This window comes from Podarcis liolepis (genome assembly GCF_965112155.1).
Source record: "Podarcis liolepis genome assembly, chromosome: 13".
Lineage (NCBI taxonomy): Eukaryota > Metazoa > Chordata > Lepidosauria > Squamata > Lacertidae > Podarcis > Podarcis liolepis.
The window spans coordinates 55090918-55113986 of record NC_139573.1 but is presented as its reverse complement, the minus strand read 5'-3'; the positions used below and the strand labels follow the sequence as shown (position 1 = coordinate 55113986).

At 47.1% G+C, this 23069-nt stretch overlaps 2 protein-coding genes across 6 annotated transcripts in view; both read left to right on the top strand.

Moving 5' to 3' along the window:
• COL15A1 (collagen type XV alpha 1 chain) overlaps positions 1 to 15802 on the top strand; it is a 121129-nt gene extending 105327 nt beyond the window's left edge. Inside the window, exons 34-43 of one of the 3 annotated variants that reach the window (XR_014518736.1) lie at positions 2125 to 2171; positions 5063 to 5173; positions 7118 to 7262; positions 7794 to 7858; positions 10636 to 10764; positions 10945 to 11004; positions 11826 to 11885; positions 12294 to 12479; positions 12980 to 13154; positions 13522 to 13713. Coding sequence is in view for 2 of the 3 variants with exons in the window: in XM_083473124.1 (XP_083329250.1) it covers positions 2125 to 2171; positions 5063 to 5173; positions 7118 to 7262; positions 7794 to 7858; positions 10636 to 10764; positions 10945 to 11004; positions 11826 to 11885; positions 12294 to 12479; positions 12980 to 13095; positions 13837 to 14044 (1127 nt within the window). In the remaining variant the exon portion in view is untranslated. Of the gene's footprint in view, positions 1 to 2124; positions 2172 to 5062; positions 5174 to 7117; positions 7263 to 7793; positions 7859 to 10635; positions 10765 to 10944; positions 11005 to 11825; positions 11886 to 12293; positions 12480 to 12979; positions 13155 to 13521; positions 13714 to 13836 lie in introns of those variants that run through there. The other 2 variants (XM_083473125.1, XM_083473124.1) reach the window with 2 other exon arrangements.
• A 5661-nt stretch (positions 15803 to 21463) lies between these two features.
• TGFBR1 (transforming growth factor beta receptor 1) overlaps positions 21464 to 23069 on the top strand; it is a 46933-nt gene continuing 45327 nt past the window's right edge. For 2 of the 3 annotated variants that reach the window (XR_014518744.1, XR_014518745.1), the window contains exon 1: positions 21487 to 21648. Coding sequence is in view for 1 of the 3 variants with exons in the window: in XM_083473264.1 (XP_083329390.1) it covers positions 21513 to 21648 (136 nt within the window). In the remaining 2 variants the exon portion in view is untranslated. Of the gene's footprint in view, positions 21649 to 23069 lie in introns of all 3 variants that reach the window. The other variant, XM_083473264.1, reaches the window with a different exon arrangement.

Here is a 23069-nt window from a genome sequence, read left to right as displayed (position 1 = left end):
AAGGGCGAGGGGACTATGGATCCCGGCAGCCCCCGCGCCGGGGACGGAGGGGGAGAGGCCGGGTGCAGGGATGGAGGGACGGGTGGGCGAGCGAGTGAGTGAGTGGCAGCCGCCAAGCCTTGGCCGAGAGCCAGGAAGGGCCTCCCCGGAGGAGGAGAAGGAGGAGGGAGGCGCAGAGCGGGAGGGAGGGAACCCCAGGGGTCATCTAGTGACGGCGCCCCAATCGAAAATTTGACTTTAAAAAAAAAAATCTTTCGGATTTTTTAATTTTTCCCGCGGCACACCAGGCAACATCTCGCGGCACACTAGTGTGCCGCGGAACAGTGGTTGGGAAACACTGGTCTAGGGATGCAGGGCCTCCAAACTCCACCAGAAGGCTGGAGCCTCTCTCTGATTGGCTACCGAGACTGCTGGTCAAAGGGGGATGGAGCCAGCACTTTGGAAGGGAGAATAAAAGGAGCCGTTTCTGACAGTGGGTTCAGATATTTTTAAGAGAGAGCTGGAGGGAGAGTTAGTTCTGGTCTCTGTGCGTAAGATCCACTCTGCAGCTGGAGAAAGGAGACGGAGCTTAGATTGGAAGATAATGTTTAGTGTCTTGTGAGAACATTCAGACAGGAGTTAACTTAAAGGCTGAGTTTGAGCAGGAGAAGTAGGAGCTGTGAGGATACCGTCTACTTGGGTCTCATCCCAGTCAGGACGGGAGACATCTTCTAGAAAGAGAAGATTACCAGACCAGTTAAAAGGGGTGTGGGCAGTGACGGAGCTTCATGCTCTGGCATCAGGGGGTGGAGAGCAGGCAGGGGCGTGGGTAGCACGCGTGGTATGCCGTCTGTGGGGGCGTGGTGCCCAGCGCAGGCAGGGGGCAGCCAGGATGGCACCCCGCCAGGATGGCACCTCCCCCAACCCCCTCTTCCTCCACCAATGGGTGTGGGGATCGCCTGTGTCTGTAATACTATTCAAAGTACCTCAGGGGTGTCTTTGATAGAACGTTGGGTAACTGACAGAGAGTACCACCTTGTTTAAGAACCAAAGTATTAATCTGTAATACCTATGCAGCAACTAGGCTAAGGAACTGAAGTGAAACAACTGGAAATAAGCTAAACATTTACCACCTAGCCTAGAAACCTGTAACACCTAACTGAGGAGTAATAACTGAATTAAGCAACTGACATTTAATAGAAGCTGTGCATTTACTGCCTTGTTTAGAAGCTTGTAACATCCACTAAATTTAGTATAATTATGAATAGGTTAACTGTTTTCTGAAAGAACATTACAGTGGTGCCTCGCAAGACGAAAAGAATCCATTCCGCGAGTCTCTTCGTCTTGCGGTTTTTTCGTCTTGCGAAGCAAGCCCATTAGCGGCTTAGCGGATTAGCGCTATTAGCGGCTTAGCGGGCTTAGCGGATCAACTGATAAGCGGCTTAGCGGATCAGCTGTTAAGCAGCTTAGCGGCTTAGGATCAGCTGATAAGCGGCTTAGCAGCTTGGGAAAAAGGGGGGGAGGAAAAAACCCCCGCAGGAACTCGCAAGACATTTTCGTCTTGCGAAGCAAGCCCATAGGAAATTCGTTTTGCGAAGCACCTCCAAAACGGAAAACCCTTTCGTCTAGCGAGTTTTCCGTCTTGCGAGGCATTCGTCTTGCAGGGCACCACTGTATCTCTGACACATCCTTTCTTTTATCAGCTTTGTTCTGCAAAATACGGTAAATCTTTTCTTATTTGTTCAACTTCTGCCTAAGTTTACCTTCACACAAAAAGCATACGATGACCCGTGGTGGTTATATTTAGAGTATACATAGGTGGGATCTGCTGCAATTGGTAGCCAGAGCAGTTGGATCTGCTACAAATGGGTGGGACGAGTGGGGTGCACTTTCACACGGCTACTTCTCCTTACTTCCCTGGCAGTGGCAGGGGAGGGTGCAGCAGTGGCTTGTGGCAAGATCTCGCAGGACTCTCGTGAGATCTTCCCAGAACCTGGAAGCTACAGCCACAACCGCTTGTCTAGAAGTGGGGGCTGCCCCTTGGACTCCACCACCACCTGAGGCTGCTGCCTCACTCTGCTTCATAGATCTGTGTGGACTTAATAGAAACAGAAAATTCATAAAATTATTTCCTTTACTTTCCAGGTCCTCCTCTGCCATCAACTTATTTTAGCCAGTTAAACATCATGAAGGTAATTCTTTCCCGTTGACAGCTGAATTCGGCCTTAATAAAGTACCAGCACATTGTCTGATCTTTAGAGGCAATTATTTGTGAATTTTCAGCATAATAGTTGCTACATGCACGCTGGCCGTGTTTTTCATAGAGTTTCCCCTTTCCAATCCAAAGAGGGTACCTGTTTCTCTCAGACTATGCAGTGCCGTGACAGCCTGCACCTTCCCCTTGGCAGAAACATAGTGACATATGAGTAGAAGGATTTGAAGAGAAGGTATAGCCTGGCTAGCACTTATTCAAATGCTATAGATGTGTGGAGCTCCTTGGCGGCCTACCTTGGTACCCATAACATTATATGCACCTTGACATTGATGGTGTTTGCTGTGAGACGTCTCTGCCAAGGTACAGAGATTGCTTCTCTAACTTTTCTTCATTTGTAGTCCTCTTCCCCAAACTCACCATTAGCCCATTGCTGCTCAGATGATTTAGCAGGCATAGATACCACATTTTTGCTTTCCTTTTCAGATGTGGTGTAGAGCAGTGGATTTGGGTAGGCAATATCTACATTCAAATCCCCACTCACTTACAGGTTGTGGGTACAGTATCGACTCTTGGGCTAACCTACCTAAACAGGGTCATTGTGATGATTAAATAAGATGCTCCTATATGCGTTGTCTTGAGCCTGGATCATAATCTAAATCTTCAAATGGATTCCAAAGGCCCAGACCTCTGCCATTGAAAGAATGAAAATGTGTATACTTATCCACACTTATGGGACGCGGGTGGCGCTGTGGTCTAAACCACAGAGCCTAGGGCTTGCTGATCAGAAGGTCGGCGGTTCGAATCCCCATGACAGGGTGAGCTCCCGTTGCTCGGTCCCTGCTCCTGCCAACCTAGCAGTTTGAAAGCACGCCAAAGTGCAAGTAGTACTTGCTGTCCATAATACAGTGGTGCCCCGCAAGACGAACGCCTCGCAAGACGGAAAACCCGCTAGACGAAAGGGTTTTCCGTTTTGGAGGCGCTTCGCAAAACGAATTTCCCTATGGGCTTCCTTCGCAAGACGAAAGCGCATAGGAAAATCTCCGGGACAGCGGGGAAGCGCAGCGCGTCTTCCCCACTGTCCTCGGACCTCCTCCGAAGGCTGGCGGCGGGAGGAGGGCTCTCCGCCCCACCGCCAGGCTTCGGAGCAGCCTTCTGAAGGCTGGCGGTGGGGCAGAGAGCCCTCCTCCCGCCGCCAGCCTTCGGGGCAGCCTTCCGAAGGCTGGCGGTGGGGCGGAGAGCCCTCCTCCCACCGCCAGCCTTCGGGGCAGCCTTCCGATGGCTGGCGGTGGGGCGGAGAGCCCTCCTCCCGCCGCCAGCCTTCGGGGCAGCCTTCCGAAGGCTGGCGGTGGGGCGGAGAGCCCTCCTCCCGGCGCCAGCCTTCGGGGCAGCCTTCCGAAGGCTGGCGGTGGGGCGGAGAGCCCTCCTCCCGCCGCCAGCCTTCGGGGCAGCCTTCCGAAGGCTGGCAGTGGGGCGGAGAGCTCTCTGCCCCACCGGCAGCCTTCGGAAGGCTGCTCCGAAGGATGGCGGTGGGGCGGAGAGAGCTTCTCCCCGCGCCAGCCTTCGGATGGCTGTCCTGACGACTTGCGGTGGGAGGAGGGTTTTCCTTCCCACCGCCAACATTCAGAATGCTGTTCTGAATGTTGGCGGTGGGGAGGAAAAACCCTCCTCCCACCGCAAGCCCCGGGAACAGAGGAGAAGCGCTGCGCCCCTTCCCCTCTGTTCCCGTACCTGTCCTGAAGGCTTGCGGTGGGGAGAAAAGCCCTTCTCCGCACCGCCAGCCTGGCAAGCGGTTTCCATAGGAACGCATTAATTGATTTTCAATGCATTCCTATGGGAAACCGTGCTTCGCAAGACGAAAAACTCGCAAGAAGAAAAAACTTGCGAAACGAATTAATTTCGTCTTGTGAGGCACCACTGTACTGTTTTATATCACCAGCAGGAAATATTTGTATTTCACAATAAATACATAGTATGTATTATTATATATTACTATTCAGTAAGATATAGTAATACATAAATTTTCTCTGATGGAACTAAGCCTCTGCTCTAAATTACAGTTTATTATTATTTATTAAATTTCTATACCACCCTTCCTCCAAAGATCACAGGAAGGTTTACAATATAAAAACACAGAAATACCTACTGCAATAACAAACAAAAACAATAACCCATGTCTACAATTTAAGATCTTTAAAGTACACAGTGTCTCTCCCTATACATATTTTATATAATGATATCCCAATAAAATGTCCCTTTCTTCCTTTCTTCCTTTCTTCCTTCCTTCCTTCCTTCCTTCCTTCCTTCCTTCCTTCCTTCCTTCCTTCCTTTTTCCTTATTTACACATACATGGTTGAACAGGTATTATCTAAAGGGAGAGGGAAATATGCTTTAAATATATGGTGGAGATGTGACCATAATGTTTTGGTACATGAGCAAGCTTTCAGAGTTCTAGATCTACAGTACAACTGACCATTACTTCCTTCCTTTATATCAGCTCATACAAAAATATACAGTGGTACCTCGGGTTAAGTACTTAATTCGTTCCGGAGGTCCGTACTTAATGTGAAACTGTTCTTAACTTGAAGCACCACTTTAGCTAATGGGGCCTCCTGCTGCCGCCGCGCCACCAGAGCATGATTTCTGTCCTCATCCTGAGGCAAAGTTCTTAACCCAAGGTAATATTTCTGGGTTAGCAGAGTCTGTAACCTGAAGTGTATGTAATCTGAAGTGTATGTAACCCGAGGTTCCACTGTACTGCAAAGCACACTCAAGCTTTGTATCAAGTCAATAAAGTAATCTCTTAGGTTTGTACAAATGTTAGCTCACATAGTATTGCTGTGACATTACTTGTATGCCTTCTCTTTTTAGGGTGAGAAAGGAGTCAATGGAGAAGTTGGCCTTAAAGGAGAAAAAGGAGAATCAAATGGAGGCTTTTTTATGTCAGGACCTCCAGGACTCCCAGGAAGACCAGGCCCAGTGGTAAGCCTTCCTTCTGTGTAATAAATGGTCCCGTCATTTATTGATTAATGTCTTTTTTTAAAAAAATTGGGACTATCTGAGCCATCCCGGAATTACATGTATTTGCCTTACAGCCCACATTCCTTGTGTGGCTATTATTCAACTCAGAGTAGTCCCATTGAGATTAATAGACATGACTTACTTAGGTAAATTCATTTCAATGGGCCTATTCTGAGTAAAACCCAGTTGGAAACCACCCTATGTATGTGGAATCTTACATGCCTGATGCTCATCACCCCCTGCCCCCCAGAAAGTTTTAATTCGGAGTGATAAGGAACTTTACCAGAAATATGTGCACAAGAATCTATGTTTGTGCACATCATTTAGGCATTACAGCAAATGTAAATTGTACTGAGAGCAAGTAGCACATAATTCTGCTGCCTCTCAGTGTAGAGTTTACCTAGTTTAATGAAACATAAGCTCTGTATCTGCCCTACTTATGAGAAGGATGGCCATGTGTCCTACTTTACAGAGGACTGTCTGCTACCAGAAGATGTCCTCTGAAGGGAATTTAAATTTGCCATTAACTTTTAGCACCTGGACAGCAGACTGAGGGCTAATCATCTTGTCCTGCTGCTTACAGCTCTTTAGCACTCAATCGGAGCAAATGGCAATTTGGGTCAAGTTTTCCCCAGATTACTGTTTGCTCTGACTTAGAAGTAAAGAGTGGGTTTCCCCCTGGCAGGGCCAGGGGACAAAACCCTTGGATTTGTGCTTCCTAGGCATGGGACAAGTGGAAGTATGGGCAGGCCCTGAGCTTGCTCACAGTCTTCCGCACTATGGTGAGAGGTATCACATTAATATGTCTTTAAATTATAACAATTCTTTCTAATGGAGGGACGCGGGTGGCGCTGTGGGTTAAACCACAGAGCCTAGGGCTTGCCGATCAAAAGGTTGGCGGTTCGGATCCCTGCGATGGGGTGAGCTCCCGTTGCTCGGTCCCTGCTCCTGCCCACATAGCAGTTCAAAAGCACATCAAAGTGCAAGTAGATAAATAGGTACCACAATGGCGGGAAGGTAAATAGTGTTTCTGTGCGCTGCTCTGGTTTGCCAGAAGCAGCTTAGTCCTGCTGGCCACATGACCCGGAAGCTGTCTGTGGACAAACGCCGGCTCCCTCAGCCAATAAAGAGAGATGAGCGCCGCAATGGTCAGGGGTCCCTTTACCTTACCTAATTATTTCTAAATCTGCATCTACCCATACAAATCAACACATGCAAATAGGCATCCTCTTCAGTGATAATGAATAAGATGCCACCCTCCATAAAATCTCATTTTTGCAACTCTGGCGTAAAAGGTAAAGGTAATGGACCCCTGACAGTTAAGTCCAGCTCTGAACGACTCTGGGGTTACAGCGCTCATCTCGCTTTACTGGCCGAGGGAGCCAACGTTTGTCCGCAGACAGTTTTTCCGGGTCATGTAGCCAGCATGACTAAGCCGCTTCTGGCGAACCAGAGCAGCGCATGGAAACACCGTTTACCTTCCCGCCGGAGCGGTACCTATTTATCTACTTGCACTTTGACGTGCTTTCGAACTGCTAGGTGGGCAGGAGCAGGGACCGAACATAGGGAGCTCACCACGTCGCGGGGATTCAAACCACTGACCTTCCGATTGACAAACCCAAGAGGCTCAGTGGTTTAGACCACAGCGCCACTCTGGCGTAGTTGTCGTTAAAATGGTGAAACTTTGCATGGGCTTCAGACTCCAGATGGATGTGATGGAACGTACTTCTGTAATGCTATAGAATGAGGTTTGACACATAAAAGCCCCCAAAATGTTCCGACTCTTATGGACATAGGTGCCTACTGCAGGTGTCAGCACTATTCCTCAGGCTGTTGCAGCTGCAGCATTTACTGTAATAATCCCTTGCGGAGATTGGTTTACTGAAGTGTTGTTTTCTTTAATAGGGACCAAAAGGAGACACAGTGGTTGGGCCTAGAGGCCCCCCTGGGGTACCTGGACTACCTGGCCCTCCAGGATTTGGACCAGTTGGACCTCCTGGCCCACCAGGACCTCCTGGCCCACCAGGGCCTCCATCAATATATGGCTCAGGTAGGTCACATAGATGTCTCCTTTCTGCCTGGTGCACCTGTGTGGACATGAACATGAATTGGCATAAATATTTGCCTCCCAAGCAGACAGCTTTCTTTGCTTTTGCATATTTTACCTCTGCACTTGATGGCTGAATTGTGGAGGGAGGAAAGGGCCTGGATCCAAGAATGAGACAGTTAGTTCCAAGTTCTAAAAACCAAGGTGTTTCACCAAACGTCTAGTCTGGCTCCATTTGTCAGTTCATATCTGGTCTTTCCCAGAGACTGCTGATGCCAAAACGCCAGTCACCAACCACCACCTGTTTTATAGCTTAATCCAAAGCAACCTGCACCAGGCCTAGAGCTAAAATCTCCTGATGAAAATATTCGAGGCAACGCAAAGGGCTTGTATGTTGTAAACCAACAACTCTTAACTTGTAGGTGGTGTTAACTTGTAGGTACTGCTGCTGCCGGCATCTTCCAGACAGGCAGTAATATAGTCAGTGTCTTTAAAGGAGATAATAATATATACCATGGTTTTCTTTTATTTAAGCAGCAGCTGTTCCAGGCCCACCAGGACCTCCTGGAGAACCTGGATTACCTGGGACCAGGAACTTGGTAAGAACATGTATCTGTCTCTTTAAGAGCTTCCTAAAACTTTCAGTGCAATAGAAATATTAATTCAGACAAAAACAAGTTAGACTGACCGTGGGTATGAGCCACCTCAGTTTCTTGGTGGTCCCAACATGATAATCTGCAAGGACACACAGGGTTGATAGGAGGCTTGCAACTCAGCAGTGATTGTTGGTGATTTGTGGAAGTCAGTCTGTAGTTCACTACACCTCAACCCATGTGATATATCAGCAGAGGAGTCTTCAGAGATTTCTTGCTCACAGCAGAACATCTTCATTCAGAGTCCCCAATTAAGAGAAAAACTCCTCCCCTGCCCGGTTCAAAGCAACAAAGTGTTTATTGTCTCCCAACGCAAGACTACTAACCACTACTACCCATAGCTGTCAACTTTTCCCTTTTCTTGCGAGGAATCCTATTCGGAATAAGGGAATTTCCCTTTAAAAAGGGGAAACATTGACAGCTATGCTACTACCTGCTCTATAAAGGTCTTTGAAGTAAAGATACATATTACAGAGAGATTCACTAACACTATCCCCATCCTAGCTAATGCTGCAATGTAAAACCCAGTCTCTACCCCTGACTCTCACAGATTCAGAGTCAGGCCCTGACAGCAAACAGGACAGGACAGAACCACAATGAAAGCAATGCCCTAGAGAGTATTATACCCATCTCTTTTGTTTAGTTTAAAGATGTTCTCAAGGCAAATCTTTAAAAATGTAGTACAGTATGGGCATTGATAACTGGGAAACACTGGCCTGCGAGCGCTCCAATTGGAGAACAGCCTTTACCAAAGGCGTCGTGGACTTTGAAGAAGCACAAACTCAGGGCAAAAAGGAGAAACGAGCTAAGAGGAAGGCACATTTGGCAAACCCTCACCCTAATCAACTCCCACCCGGAGACCTATGTCCCCCCTGTGGAAGGATGTGTGGATCCAGAATTGACCTCCACAGTCACTTACAGACAGACTGTTAAGACCATATTCATGGAAGACAATCTTACTCTGCTATGAGTGATTGCCAAAGGTGGGGGGGGGGGGGGAGAGACCCATCTCTACACGTGGGCACATTTCCTGAACCAATGGGAGAGTGAATTATTCAGCAAGTCCTACACTCAACCTTGCTGCTGTTGCTGTGCTAACCCAGTGCACCTGACACACTTACAGACATGAGGGATATGCTCCTCAAGACATGACTCATTGTTCACATTACGCCAACAGTGATTATACAACAACATTGTTGTATGAAGCACTGTCAGTGAAGAGCGGCTTAAACATTTCAATTGCAATCTCTGTTAATGTAACGGTTCAAGAAATACATGCTGCAATCATGCAAATTGTGGCTGCTGTGTGTATTGAGGTCCTGCCAGTGCATACAACCAGTCCCTCCATGTTGCAAGGTCACAGGCTGCCTTCAATCACATTGGGACTGCTAAACATCTGATCTGGAAAAACGTAATTTTCCATCTAAGAAGAATCAAAGGAACATATAATTTGGGTGACGTTTTTGTTCTTTAAAGAACAATATATCTACAAGGAGTGAAACATTTTATTTTTCAAGAAATGACAAAGTAGATGGCCACATGACCCGGAAGCTGTACGCCAGCTCCCTCGGCCAATAAAGCGAGATGAGCGCCGTAACCCCAGAGTTGTCCACGGCTGGACCTAATAGTCAGGGGTCCCTTTAACTTTATGTGTCATGAACTAAACAGTAAAAAGAAACGTATTTCTGTTGGTTAACCTTACAGCAGTAAGGTTAAAGTATTTTGATCTTTAAAATCCAGGGTAGCTACTCTTTAGTCTTCTTGCCAAACATTCATCTCTTCATCTGGAAAGGTTGCGAACTTCCAGCAATACAGATAAAATAAAAACTAAACTAAGCTGAAGGACAGCATTATTCTTGTTGTCAGTTCAGTCCCATCACTTGCAATCTTTAAGGGTGACCTTTGATTTTAGTGTAGCTGTAACACATCCACAGCCTTGCGACTGTGGTTTAATATATTCGCTAACCTTGTTTCAAAAGCTAGGAAGAGGACAAAGGAGACATATCATTGTATATGAACATATGATGCTGCCATATTCCTGGGGCAGACTGTTGATTCTCCCAATATTGCCAGCAGTTCTTAAGCAGGCATGCATATTTCCTTTTAACTAGAGCGTGAACCTAGGAGCTTACGCATGCAAGGTTGTTTCCTGCTTGGCAGGGGGTTGGACTCGATGGCCCTTGTGGTCTCTTCCAACTCTATGATTCTATTCTATGAGGTGCTCTACTACTTTGCCCCTATTCTTCCTTCCCTTTGTGTTCCAGTAGCATGGTGTGTACGTAAGCACACACAAACACATGCACAGCTCATGTCATTCAACAGCAGCAGGCTGGGTCTAGGAGATGGAGAAAGATTATTGTTTCCCATAGATAGATAGATAGATAGATAGATAGATAGATAGAGAGGCAGTGCTGCTTCTTCTGACTTGCAGTGACTCTCCAGGGATTTTCACAGTGCTGGTCCCTGACACCATTTACAGAAACTGGAGGTATGGTTGACCCTGCAACCTTATACACGTAGAACAAGCACTTCTTCACTGAGCTACTGCCTCTGCTGTTACAAATAGCCTCTGTGACTAATTATTCATAACCCTTAGGGTCTGCTTTCTTTTTTAAAAAAAAAAAATCCTTTCATGAACTCTTGGTCATTTCTTGTCCAGATAAAAAGTACATTCTCATAGGCTATTGTTTTTATTTGAGCAATTGATGTTTTTATCTTGACAGGTCACAAGCTTTAGAAATGTTGACACTATGCTACAAAAGGTCCACTTAGTGTCTGAAGGCACATTGATCTACCTTAGCGAAACCAGTGAGGTGTTTATTCGTACTCAAGGAGGATGGAAAAAATTGCAGGTAACAGTTGGTTTGGGGATAGGCAACTCATCTTCTGTTCCAAGATTTGTCACCTGCTTTGTTTTTTGAAAGGAATGTTTCAGAACTGAGATTACCCCTGAGTGGGAAAAATATTTCTTTCATTTAAAGTTCATCACTGCTTCTGTCCTTCTTTCAATTTCATTTTATGTTTTACTCCAGCTTGGTGAACTGATTCCTATTCCTGCTGACAGCCCCCCACCTCCAGCAATTTCAAGTCCAGTAAGTATTAAAACACCTTTCTGATTGAGAAGGGCTGTATCAGATGCTGACAGAAACCATATGTAATGGGACATGAGTTTGGGACCTCTAAGAGCTCCAGTCTCTCCTTGTTCGTGGTAATATGTAATATGATAGTCAGCTGAATGAGGAGTTTATGAAACATTTCACTTACCTTCTATCCCATGTGAAGAATTAATGATGGTAGTTGCTGGGCAAATCATGTGTACATATATCTTTGTATTTGTCCATAATTTGCAATTACACTAGTTTTGATGATTGTTGACAACTACTGGATAGAAATATCATTAGGACTGAAGACAGGTGTAACATTCTAAGAGCATATGGAGCAGTCTGGTAGCTGCTCCATAAACAAATTTTCTGGAGGAAAATTAGTTCTTCAGGTTTATTATTCTTATTTATTAAATTTATATTTCATCCAAAGGTCACAGAGCAGTTTACAGGTTCTAGAACATTTCAGTTTGAATATGAAAAACCCAGTTATGGTGAGCATATTTTGGCTGGCATATCTACCAACAGTTTTGTGTTTCATTTTTAAACGTTAGTGATTTCTTTAAAAAATAAATAATAAAAATCAGCAAGACACCTTCCCCAATACACGAGAGGAGGAACAAGTCTGAGGGTTGGGATTTACTTAAGTAATATTTACTTAAGTAATATATATGTCTGTCATAAGCGCTGCAAAGCCAAGCTCAGGTTATGGCTCATTAAGTCACACTGAGTCCTCTTAAAACCTTACGTCTGTCTCCACCCTTGTTTTCTCTCGTTTTAATGCTTTATTTTGTTGTGTGTTAAACTAATAGGGATTTCAACCCCTTCCAGCACCAATCCCAGCTTCAAATACTGACGGCCGGAGGCCAAGTGTAAGTAGGAGGCTTGTTTTGTGCTGTTATGGGTGGTTTAGCTGCTCTGTTTGTAGATAAAAGGTCTGTTTGCCCCATTTCTCTTCCCATGGTACATCCTACGAAACGTTGCTGTGGCACATGGGTGCAGTCTCTAGTTGGCCTTTGGCTTTCTGGCTTGGCTGCAGGAAAGTCAATTCCTCTTAAAAGTTCACTTCCGCATGATTTTAATTATAATTTGTATACCTTTTAACTATAAGTAAAGCCTCAAAGAGGTTGGCAAAGAATATAAAAACATACAGTGAAATGGTCAATACAATCCACCTGACGTGCCCTGCTGTGACATTAATGCAGCACAGCCATAACTAATCACTGCTAGAGGCTTAATTACCACTACAACCCCAAGCTCCTCCATCCTTTATTCCGCAGCTTCATCTGGTGGCCTTGAACACTCCGTTTTCTGGTGACATGCGAGCTGACTACCAGTGCTTTCAGCAAGCTCGGGCTGCTGGTCTGCTCTCAACATACAGAGCTTTCTTGTCTTCCCATCTGCAAGATCTCTTGACGGTGGTCAGGAAAGCTGACCGGTATCATGTGCCCATAGTTAATCTTAAGGTAAGATTTTTATTTTGCATGCTTTGCTTTATAAAACTCGTCCCTGTAAGAATGTGCCATGCACTGGAAATACACTGATAGATCTGGTGTAAGCAGAAAAAAACCATCCTGCTGATCCTAGACTTGTAGCTCACTTTTCCTTTAACTATGCCCATTTAGCACCACTTTCCTCCACCTTTGGTTGTGCCCATTCATTCATTAATGAAGGAAGAATATCTGCCTGTACAGAGCATTTTCACACCTGAGCCACTGTCACCACACACCAAGGGAACTGAATACTTGGTTTTTCCTCCATAGCTGTGGGCTGTTAAGGAAACAGGAGTGTTTTCAGGTGGTGATCTGGCAAGTCTTTGGTCTCTCTGTGCCCTGCATGGTGGTAGAATTTCAAAGAGTAAAAAAATAGGCAGGCAAGACGGATGTGAAACAACTGTGGGGAAAACAACTTGGTCAGGGCAGGGGCAATTTCATTTCTAAAAGCTGGCTTCCTTTCTTTCCTGTAGGGAGAACCATTGTTCAGTAACTGGGAGTCAATATTCTCTGGCAATGGGGGACAGTTTGACCTCCGGATTCCAATATACTCCTTTGATGGTAGGGATGTCATGACAGATCCAGCTTGGTAAGTTCACAGACATTTACACAGTTTCTGGTATTACCATGTGTTATGTGAAATATTAGGTAAAGGTAAAGGAACCCCTGACCATTAGGTCCAGTCGTGGCCAACTCTGGGGTTGCGGCGCTCATCTCACTATATTGGCCGAGGGAGCCGGCGTACAGCTTCCGGGTCATGTGGCCAGCATGACTAAGACGCTTCTGGCGAACCAGAGCAGCGCACGGAAATGCCGTTTACCTTCCCGCCGGAGCGGTACCTATTTATCTACTTGCACTTTGACGTGCTTTTGAACTGCTAGGTTGGCAGGAGCAGGGACCGAGCAACGGGAGCTCACCCTGTCGCGGGGATTCAAACTGCCGACCTTCTGATCGGCAAGTCCTAGGCTCTGTGGTTTAACCCACAGCGCCACCCGTGCCCCATGTGAAATATTAGCCCAATGTTTTAACAAGATCACTCAGCAAGTATGCTTCTGGACATATTTAAAATTCCCCTGGACTCTAGCAGCAGCCAGGGAAGTATTAATAACTTCCTTCTTCAGGGCCAAAACTATGCATCTGAGCAAGGTGCAAAAACTAGGCCTAAATTGAACAGTGAAAACAGAAGGGAAAGTGAACTCTTTTGCCCACCCGCCACGTCCCCTGCACTTTACTGAATAAAATTAAGTTAATTTATGTCAAACTTTGAACTAGCCATACACATGGAATTATTTTTCCAAGGAACATTACTAAAGCATTCCTCTAACTTCAGGCCTCAGAAAGTTGTCTGGCATGGTTCAAGTTCAAATGGAATACGACTCATTAGCAACTACTGCGAAGCCTGGAGGACAGCGGATCTAGCCGTCATGGGACAAGCCTCACCCTTGAAGTCTGGGAAGTTATTGGATCAAAAGGCATATAGCTGTAGCAACAGGTTCATCACTCTTTGCATTGAAAACAGTTATGTCTCAGACATATGAAGGAAACAAGTCCCCTTCCCACTCCCAATATAAATTTAAAGTTTATTAAAGAAATGTTGCCACTGACATATAATTTTTAAATTATGTAAATATTGTACTGTAATTGCATACTTTTTTAAATAAAGAAAAGAAAAACATAACCAAAGAAAGCATACCTCAGTGCAGAATCATATTCCAGGATGGTGAAATTCATTCTTCTGAAACATTTCAACCCATGCAGAAACTGTGTAGATCAGCTGGGCTGAACAACCACACAGAAGTGCCTGGGCAATATGGGACTGGTCCCTATTATAAGCCTGCTTGGGGCAGTTGCTGAAACGTTTGGTTGGAGAGACCAGGTATAGTATGCAAACAAGAGGGACCATTGTATATTGTTCCAGTGGGGCTAGAACAATTGTCTCTAGTACGGAAGGGGCAGAATTACTATTGCAGATGTAAGGTTCCATAAACCTTTCTGCTGGGTAAAAAGCCATTGAACATCACTGTCTCATTAGCTTCACATTCCATCTGCCCTAGGCTGCCTACCACAATACTAGGCTGAAAACTGATTCTCAAACATTCCTCTCAGTTTCAAAAGTAGGTTGCTACACATCATAGGAAACAGCTGTTTGAGAAGCACGCGTTCACACCCCTCTTTTATGGAACAAACTGCATAGTTCTAAGAAACTTGGCACACAGAAGGCCATGGTTTGGAAGACTGGAACCCTACAAAGCAGTTTGCCTAACATCTTCCTTTGGGTAGGAAACTAGTTTGAATGTAACTGACCTTGGATTAAGCCATCTCTCCCTCCCCCATCATTGCATGAGGGCAGCACAAGGAATATGAATTTCACCCCTATGGAAATGTAATTTGATGCATATTTTGGTGCTACTGTGGTCTTGAAAAAACCCCTGAACTGTGCTGAAAGGTCATTATAATAGTGCTAAATAGCTGATTCCCCAAAGGGCACGTAGAAAGCTTCTGTTTGGAACCCTGCACCATTCAAAGTGCCTCTCCCAAAGCCTGGAGGAACTTCAGGAGAGGCATCCAATGCAATACGAAGAACTACAGTTTGGAAAGAGAAAACAGAAAAACATGACGTGTCTGTGGAATCACGTGGGATCCCAACCGTTACTGTGTATAGTACTGGCAAAACTGTCCTTAGCTAATTTGATTGAAGGGCAGCATAATGTGTTTACATCTCTCATTTCAGTTTGGAGAAAGTTGCCTTCCTATTGCTACAGGAATTGTCAAAAGCCACGACAGACAGGTGTCATGTTTTCTTTCAGATAGATATTGGATCATTATTCCATGTTAAGTGAAATGCAGACTTGCTGCTTTTCCTTTCCTCACCTCTTCCCCCCTTCATTTGTTCCGTTTTCCATTGGAACTAAATTGTAGTTTTTAGGAATTGTTAATGAACTACATGATGGCCCTCACAAAAACAGTATTCCAATCATGCTGTAAACATTTCGGTTCTATATGGTCTCACAGTATATTGTATAAGAAGCTATGCACTTAAAATTGTCATAATGTAACACTATAACGGCAGGCAATAATTACTGTTTTGAAACATAAGCTAGTAGCTCTACTCTTTAGTGATCTCTATGACTCGTTTGCCATCAAATCAGTTATTTAATAGCTAGCTGTAAGTCAAAAGCTGTTTTCTTCCAGAGTCCTTATCATTGTAATCAATGTTGTTTTTATATGATGTAAAAATGTGAAATCCAGTTCTATTTTTCCATTTTAATTAATATAAAAGCATATTTCCCACTGTCTGGGCTGAGTACTTGTGTTTCCCTGTATAAATATCTTCATCATATTGGTTAAGGAATATTTGAGAAAGAAAAGTGGACAAAAATAATACCAAATTATTCCACAATCGCGTTTAATACCAGATAATTTCACAGTCTTGTACCTATATAATGAGAAATGATTTTAGCCCTCTTCATATGTGAATTGATTGAAGTGTGTATCTCCTGGTGTTGGTCACACTGCTAACTGGCTCCACCACTCATTGATGTAGACTGTCTGCATCAAGCGTCTATGAGTTGAGGAGCTGCTGCCAGCTATGGTTTGTTGATATGGAAGAAGTCCAGGAAGCGGGGCCAGTGCCTCGTATGGGTTTGAGCACAGAAGCATAGAATTGTTGACTTGGAAAGGACCCCAGGGGTCATTTAGTCCAACCCCCTGCATAACAGAGTTACTGCATGTCCTAACAAAACTTGTAGAGCATATTAATATGTACATTTTGATGCATAAAACAACATCCTAACCACAAATAATGTATAGGGGGTTAATGTGTAGAAGCAGTGGTACAGCTGCTCCTAAAGAAACCTTCTCTGGACCTCTTAGACTACAACTATTGACCAATTGCAAATACCCCCTTTGAGGGGCAGGTGGTGAATGGGTTGTGGTGGGGCAGAAGCAAACATTATTGGATTATTATTACCGTATTTTTTGCACCATAGGACGCACCGGACAATAGGACGCACTTTGTTTTAGAGGGGGGAGAACAAGAAAAAAAATTTCTCCCCCTCTCTGCCCAGCGCCCCTTCAGTGAAGCGGCAGGAGGCGCTGCACAGAGAGGGGGAGAACTTTCCCCCTCTTGTTTTCCCGCTCTAAAACAAGGTGCCGTTTAAGGTGCGTTCAGGCGGCTACCTTGGAAGCCTGGAGAGCGAGAGGGGTTGGTGTGCACTGACCCCTCTTGCTCTCCAGGCTTCAGGTTCCTTTCGACCTGCTCTTTGGGGCTGGCGGGGGGAAGCCCACCACCAGCCCCAAAGAGCAGGTCAGGGAGCAGCGGAAAGGTGCAGCAGAGAGGCTCCTGCCATAGCCGCGCGTCACCTCTCCAGCTGGGAGAGGGTCGCGGGGGGCTGCCTTAGCGTCTTCACTCCATAGGACGCACACACATTTCACCTTCATTTTTGAAGGGCAAAAAGTGCGTCCTATAGAGCGAAAAATATGGTAAATTTTCTATATTACCCTTCATCTGAAGATTACAGGGTGGTTTACAATGTAAAAACGCAAAAATACATACCATAATGACAAACAGAAACAATACCCCCCAATACACACAATTTTGATTTATTACACTCTGGGTTCAGGCCTGGCCATGGGACTAAGTCAGCCTCGGTTGCCCTAATGGATAACCTTTACAGAGAGAGGGACGGAGGGAATGTGAACTTTCTGTTGCATCTTGATCTCTCTTCAGCTTTTTTGTACCATTTACCATGTTATCCTCCCCTACCAGCTCTGGAAATTGGGAGCACTGTAATACAGTAGTTCTGATCCTACCTTTGGGACAGTGTCCAGAGAGTAGCTTTGGGAGAATGCTTTTCAGCCCCCTGGTAGCTATGTTATGGGGCGCTGCAGTTCACTATCTTACCTCCAGTGCTATAAACTTAAAAACTATGTCAAAGAAGTTTTGGAGTGTTTCAACAACAACAGCAGTAATTTATTTACCAGTTATATTTTAAAGAAAAAATATCAAAGCAGTTTACAACACATCAAAATACAAAGTATACATTCAAAGCAACATAATTAACAGGAAACTAAAATATTATCTTTAACATTTCAGAAGACAACATTACTAAAGGAAGTCAAATATAAAATGCACATTTAAAACAGTATAATGAACAAGAGAATAAAATATTATCCCTTCCAATCGGGATTCAGGCCCCATCTTGGGACTGAAACTGCCTTGATCGCGCTGGTCAATGATCTCTGATGGGCTAGGGAGATTTCAGGAATGCAGGAATCTAAGTTAAAGGATACATGACAGAGGGCCATCCAACCTCTGCTTAAAAACCTTCAAGGAAGGAGAGTCTGCCACCTCCCAACGGAGACGACAGTGGTCTTCACCACTTCCCAAACCCAGCTTGTTACCGGTACTCCTTCTTGGTTAGATACTAGTAGCCAAAATGGGCAACACATGGACAAATAGATGGTAGAATACACTCCCCAACCACCCTGTCAACATCTGCAAGATGCAATAACAGGGACTCATCCAAGCATCTGAATTGCTCTCTAATATGGAAACAGACATATTTTCAACATTTTGAGTAAAACAAGCAGCAGTGGAATCTCCTTGGCAGGCCTTCTCAATCCCACAGTTGCCAGGAATGGCATGGTTACTTCATGGGGGAAAAACAAGCCTCTCCTTCATGTTATGTGCCGGGACTGACTTCCGACATTGAAAACAGATTCCTGGATTAATTTGGGTGTTGACTCAAATGAAACTGAGAAACATTTTCAAAGAAGAGACAAAAATGGCGTTGAAATTTTTACAGACTAAAAGCATACTGCTACTATTTCCTATAGTAAATGGTTTATATGACACACCATGACCAACATGTAGAGTCAGGAAAGTATATTGGCCAATCTCATCCTCCCCAGCAGGAGTTCATTTGAGTTCAAGGCTCATATGGAACTGGAACTCCTATTCTTAAGAACTACACAGCAGACAAGTTGGTCAGACACATCTCCAGCACTGTGACGGGAAAGCCTGAACTTCTGAAACCTCTGCCTGTCGGGGCCAGACAGTTATTAAAAGCACAGATCAGAGGGTTGCAGAAAAGGTCATGGGTGGGGGAAGAATTCAGAAGCATAATCTTAATGCTGCAATCATAACCCCATTTAGGATTTCAGTAGGACTTATTTCTGAGCTGATATGGGCCATGTACACACCATTTGTAGAACACTGATGTAGTTTTTTTCAATCTGGAGTCATTCATGCTCCCCTTCAACATGCTGCTTTCAATCCAGATTAGACTCTGCTGTCTGCAAGGATACTTGAGACCCTTGGTTAGGTTACCTTTGAATAGGTAAAAGGTAAAGGTAAAGGACCCTTGGACAGTCAAGTCCAGTCAAAGGTGACTGGGGTTGCGGCGCTCATCTCGCTTTCAGGCCGAGGGAGCTGCCGTTTGCCCACAGACAGCTTTCCAGGTCATGTGGACAGCATGACTAAACTGCTTCTGGCACAATGGGACACTGTGACGAGTGCCAGGGCACATGGAAGCACCATTTACCTTTCAGCCGCAGTGGTACCTGTTTATCTACTTGCGCTGGTGTGCTTTTGAACTGCTAGGTTGGAAGGAAGCTGGGACAGAGCAACGGGAGCTCACTCTGTCGTGGGGATTTGAGCTGCCGACCTTCTGATCAGCAAGCCCAAGAGGCTCAGTGGTTTAGACCACAGCCCCACCAACATCCCTTGAATAAGGTAGTGGTGACACTTCATAGGGCAGGTATGGATACACCTCCTATTTCTGGGGCTACTTACATCTGTTTCCATATGGGCACACTGCAGGATAATGCAGAATCAATCTGCAATGAGCTTTTATTTTTAGAATAAAACCAGCTTCTCAATGAAACCAGTCTTTCCAGGGGCAAAAAACATGCAATAGATCTAGATTGTGTATGCACTACATAGAATAAACAAGTATTCCATCTCCATTGATTTTAGAATAAAATGTGTATATGCAGCTATGGTTAGAATTGTAGCTCTCATTTAACTTAAAAGAATTTACATCTTGGTAAATGTGTTTCAGCTCAGACTGTATGACAATAGGGCAGCTAGTGAGAACCTACTAAGAATGGAATGCTCTGCATTTCCTGTGTACCCTGAAGAAACTCCATGTAGGAAATTACTGTATTTTTTCTGTGTATAGGATGCCCCCAATATAAAACAACCCCTATTTTTTGAACCTCAACTTAAGAAATCAGTATTTTGGGAATGTTAAGCTTTCTGGGGGTGATCTCAAAAAAACATTGTCTTATACAGAGAAAAATAAAGCAGTTTCTGAGTTCATTGAGAGATGGTTTTGTGTAGGGTATGAAAGTGTAAGCAATTAACTGGGAAGTCTCTGGTTCAAATCTCCCTTTATTCACTGAGAGGTATTAGGCAAGCTACTGCTGTCCACTCTGTCTGAGGTATAATAGAATTTACCTACCTGGCAGAGTAATTTGGGGGATCACTGAGACAATATATATGTGGCTCTTTGAACACCCTAAAATGCTCTATGGATGATCAGACTTGAATTCATTATAAAATTTAGCTGATTCAGACAGGCTGAATCACTGATGATATCCTAGTACGTGGAAGTTCCTGGGCACATGTCAGTAAGGCTCTCACCAGTGGAGACGCCGCTTGGGCTCTGCCGCCTGAGGCAGCTGCCTCCGTCTGCCTCGTGGACAGGAATGGCTCTGTCTATGGGGACAGAAGGACACTTGGGGCAGGAACCTCGACCTTCAAAAAATTAACTATGCTATCAACCTAGAAACAAAACTAAAATCCCATAAGGACAAGCAGTGGTGTAGCATGGGGGGTGCAGGTCGCACCGGGCGCAACATCTGGGGGTTAGGGTTAGGGGGCGCAAATCCACGGGTTAGGGGGCGCAAATCCATGGATTAGGGGGCGCAAATTACTTGCCTTACCCCGGGTGCTGACAACCCACGCTACGCCACTGAGGACAAGGAAGAATGTGTGTCAGGGGCAGAAAAAGCCCCTTTCCTGCTCACTTGCTTCCTCCGGGCACATGGAGGATGTGCTGAGCAGGCTCACCAAGGGGGTCCTGAGCAGGTACCTGGTCCCAGAAGAATTGAAGCAAGGAGCAGCAGCCTCGCTTCCAATTTCGTCCAGAAACGGACTGGCAGACAGAGCAGCCGCTGTTCCTAACCTTGGGCCCCCAGCTGCTGTTGGACTACAACTCCCATCATTCCTGAGCAGCACAGTCGGCGGCCACGGATGATGGGAGTTGTAGGGCAGCAACACCTGAGGGCCCAAGGCGGAGAAAGGCTGCGCTGGGCCCTCTTCACGCGCACCGCGTCCCTCATCTGAGGCGAGGGAAGAGTCCGAGAAGGGAATTTCGAGGCGGGACGCGAAGGTAGAAGCCGGGCGGAAGCTGCTCCGGGAGAGGAGCCCGGGCGACGCCAGCCGGGTCTGCCGGAGACCCAGCGGGAAAGGGGGCGCTGCCTCGCCCCCCCCCCCCGGGCACGGGGCTTCTTTGCCGGGGCTGCGCGCTCCGCGTGCCCTCGCCTCGCTTCAGAGCATTTATTTGGGCTGGCGGTCCTTGGGGCAAAGCTAAGAAACGGGAAGAGGGAGGAGAAGCTTCGAAAGCGCCGCCTTGTCGCTTCTTTATCTCCTCCCGCTCCCTCAGTCTAGCCCGGGGGTCGCGGAGGCCAGGCGCCCCCCTCCCTCCCTCCCTCCCTCAGGTCCCCCCGCGGCTTGTTGTTGGGGCCGCGTCCGCAGCAGCAGCAGCAGCAGCGGGGGGAGGCGGGGCCGAAAGCCGCCCCCGGCCAATCAGGAGCTCCCCTCTCCCGCTTGACTGGAGGCCGCCTTTTCCACCCCGCGCGCCCGTCTCGTCTGGCGGCGGAGGCGCGGCTGGGCCTGGGGGCGGGGCGAGCGGGCGAGAGGCGTCTCTGGCGCGCTGGCTCCCTGCGAGGGGGCGAGAGAGGGGCTGAGGCGGCGGCGGCGGGGCCGGGACGGGGACAATGGCGGCGGCGTCTCCTCGGAGCCCGCGGCGGCGGGGCCCCTGCGCTGCTGCTGCTACTCTGCTCCGCTGGGCGACTTCGGCGGCGGCGGCCGGGCAGCTGCTGCTCCTGCTGCTCCTCCCTGAGGCGACGACGGGTGAGTTGCCTGCTCCGCGCCTCGCCGCCCACCGGCCTCCGGCTCCCCCTCGGCAACATGGCGTCCCAGAAGGGGAAGGAAGCGCCCGGGGAGGGAGGAGGGGGTGGGGGGAGAACCAGGGGGCGCGGGCCGAGTCGCCCAGGCCGGCGGCCCTCGCGCCCTCACAAAGGCTGGTGCCCCCCCTTCCAGTGGCGTAGCGTGGGGGGTGCAGGGGGGGCGGGCGCAACATCTGGGGGTTAGAGGGCGGAAATCCACGGGTTAGGGGGCGCAAATCCACGGGTTAGGGGGCGCAAATTACTTGCCTTGCCCCGGGTGCTGACAACCCACGCTACGCCACTGCCCCCTTCCATTCGCCTCCCTGGGAGAAGAAAGAAAGCAAGCGGCGCCTATAGAGTCCCGTCTGCGCGTGCTTCTTGGGGGGGGGGATGCGCCTTGTTTTTGTGTAGTATTGCACTCTAGGGCGCGCCCCAGAAGCCGCCCCCTTTGGACCCAGAAGCCGAGGGAGCCGCGCGTTGTTCTCCTTCACCTTCCAAGCCCCCGTCCCTCCCTCGCCAGCCCCACCGGCTCCCCAGGGCAGATGCTGCTTGGCGCGGGGAGGGGGGTCTCTTGGGCTTTGTGGGGGCGAGGAAGGGGCGGGGCGCAGTTTGGCTGCCCCCTGGAGCAGGAGGGTCGCGGCGGCCCCGTGGGGCTGGCGCTGTGGCACCGATCCGGCCGTGTGTGTTCGAGGTGCAGCCGGAAGGTGAGGGTGGTGCCCCTTGGGATGATTCACGTTATCTCAGCACTTGGCTGGAACTTTGTGATCGAAACAGCGGAGGAAACCCGGCGTTGTTCCCGCACCGTGACGGCGAGGCGCTGCGGAAAGCTTGCAGGGTGCAACTACCGGTATCCTCGTGCTGCTGGCAGAGAAAGGAATGCCTGTGTTTTGAAGAAGTTTTTAAGCCTTGAGATTTAACTGGTGTCCGCATTCATCCCAGCTCGGTGTGCTTGCGGCTGAGGCCAAATCTGCACCGATGCCAAGAACCGCATTGAATCGTAAAAAGGATGGCAAAAATCATGGGAACTCAAAAGCCGTTGTGCCTGTTGCTTTAATGGGTGGGTGGGTGGTTGTAGAAGTTGCGTCTACAGCTACTGATGTTACACTATTTTTGTAAGCAGTCCACAAAGCACTTCTAACCTACTATGATCACAGCTGATCTGTATGCCTAGACTGTACATCTTGAAGACGCAGCACTTCAGTGTAACATCTTAGTGCAAAAACCTGAGTTTGGGGCATTGTATCCACCACTTGAGATTTCACCGCAAGCAGCAATGATCTCGGGCATGACTTTCATGGACAGACATGACCCAGTTTTGCAGTGCATATTTGTGTGGTCAGAAAATGCAGAGTAAAAAACAGATCTGACATCACTGAGAATTTTAAC